Source organism: Elephantulus edwardii, unplaced genomic scaffold (genome assembly GCF_000299155.1).
Source record: "Elephantulus edwardii isolate Elephantulus edwardi_28Jun2011 unplaced genomic scaffold, EleEdw1.0 scaffold00165, whole genome shotgun sequence".
Taxonomy (NCBI): Eukaryota; Metazoa; Chordata; class Mammalia; order Macroscelidea; family Macroscelididae; genus Elephantulus; species Elephantulus edwardii.
This window is the reverse complement of record NW_006399915.1, coordinates 1559911-1561668: the sequence shown is the minus strand read 5'-3', so window position 1 is coordinate 1561668 and position 1758 is coordinate 1559911. Positions and strand designations below refer to the sequence as shown.

General features: G+C 40.9%; 1 protein-coding gene across 1 annotated transcript in view; it reads right to left on the bottom strand.

Moving 5' to 3' along the window:
* Nucleotides 1-1758, bottom strand: part of LOC102863424 (developmental pluripotency-associated protein 2-like) — a 10996-nt gene that overhangs the window by 8319 nt on the left and 919 nt on the right. The window contains exons 2-3 of the mRNA XM_006895352.1: nucleotides 657-817; nucleotides 518-568 (exon numbers count right to left, since the gene is read on the bottom strand). Coding sequence (XP_006895414.1) covers nucleotides 518-568; nucleotides 657-817 — 212 coding nt within the window. The remainder of the gene's footprint in view (nucleotides 1-517; nucleotides 569-656; nucleotides 818-1758) is intronic.

Sequence of the window (1758 nt, the reverse complement as noted above, 5' to 3'; positions counted from 1 at the left end):
ACAGGAGGCAATTGTTCCTCCTTCTTCAGCAGAGCATCTGGTGGATTTGAACCGCACACCTCTGGGATTGCTGTGCAGTTTCCTGCCACTAGGCCACCAGAGCTCACCTCAGTGCCTGGTTTTAAAACACTAACCTCTAGGCTGATGGTCAAGCACTCTAACTGCTATACTACCAGCGTTCCTTTGTCTTAGGACTTTGATTGCAAATCAGGTAATTTTTTCTCCAAAAGGAAGAGACATTTCACAATGTTTGGAAAAACTTCTGGCTGTCAAAGTAAAGGTGGAAGGGGCAGTGCTACCGGCATGTCATAGGTAGAATTGGGCAATTGATTAAAAGTGGTCCAACACATGGGCACTAAAAAAAAAATAACCAGCCCTTTCTCTCCAGACACCACCTCACAGCAAAAGTCACAAATGTCATACTTGGCTGAGCAAACTTGCCCTTCAGGAGCAACAGACATAGAGAAGGTGGTGGAAGAAAGACCCATGATCACAGCCATTCTCACTCCTCACTTACCTTTTGATCGGGAAATGCATTTGTCTGGACCCTCAGATACAGGTCTGATTTCTAAAGAAATTACGGAAGAAATAGAAGCGTTAATGAAGCTTCCCATCCATGCCTCAGCCCGTATCTGGATTTCGGCAGGTACACTCACCTGTCCGTCTGTGCTCAGGTTTAATAGTTGGCACCAGTAACGCAACGTGTCCCGATGGACCTCAGTAATGGGAGGCAAAACGTCTGGAAAAGGAATGCGCACCATTTTGCCACCAGACGTTCTTCGGCGAGGTTTGACTTGCTCATTTGTTTCAGAAGGAACTGAGAAAAAAAGTGAAACCAAATTGTTGTGTTCTGAGGAGTAGAAACCAACCCATAGCTGACCCTCCAGCTGGCTTTCACAGGAGATGCCCATTCTTCTTCAGTGGAGCATCTGGTGGATTCGAACTACGCACCTTTGGGGCTATTACTAGGCCATTAGAGTTCTATAAATTGATCGTTCCATATGTTCCAATATTTCTTTTTTCTTATTTTACAGAGTTTCTCACAAACCATTTTGTGAATCACATTTTGTGAATCATTGAAATCACATTACATATTGTGTTTTATAAATTAGGCTTCATGTGACCCTCCATTGGGTTTTTGGCTGTAACGTTTAAGGCATGGGAAGAGAAATGAGGGAATAGAAATAAAAAGACTTGCTCAAGACCATGTAACCCTTGAAATGACAGACATGAGACACAAATTTGAGACCTTAAATTCTAAACACTACTTACACTAATCTTATTTTTCTCTCTTTCTTTCCAAATATGTAGACAATGATACTGGATAATTCCTGCAATGCTTGGATTTTGGAGCAGAAAAATTTGCTCCTACAAAAATCAGAGAATGACCTCAGGTCTCCCGACAATCAAGGATGTGAATAAACTTCATTTTTCTCTATTGTACCTCATCTCATCTTGCTTAAATCTGGTCTTTCTCTATTTACATTATCTTAAAGTTTTCATCATTGTTGCAAAAAAGAAAATCTCCAAGAGACCATTACTCTATGGACTTAAACTGAGCATAGAGAACATAAAGGTCTCTTAAGAGCTGCTAGAAAAACCATGATTATTGCGGTTTTCATCACAATAGCAAGGAGTTAGAAACAACCTAAGTTTCCATCAACAAACGAATGGATAGAGAAGCTGTGGTATAGTCACACAGTGGAATACTGCGCTGCATTGATAAACAAGGAACTCATGCAATATTATTCAAAATGG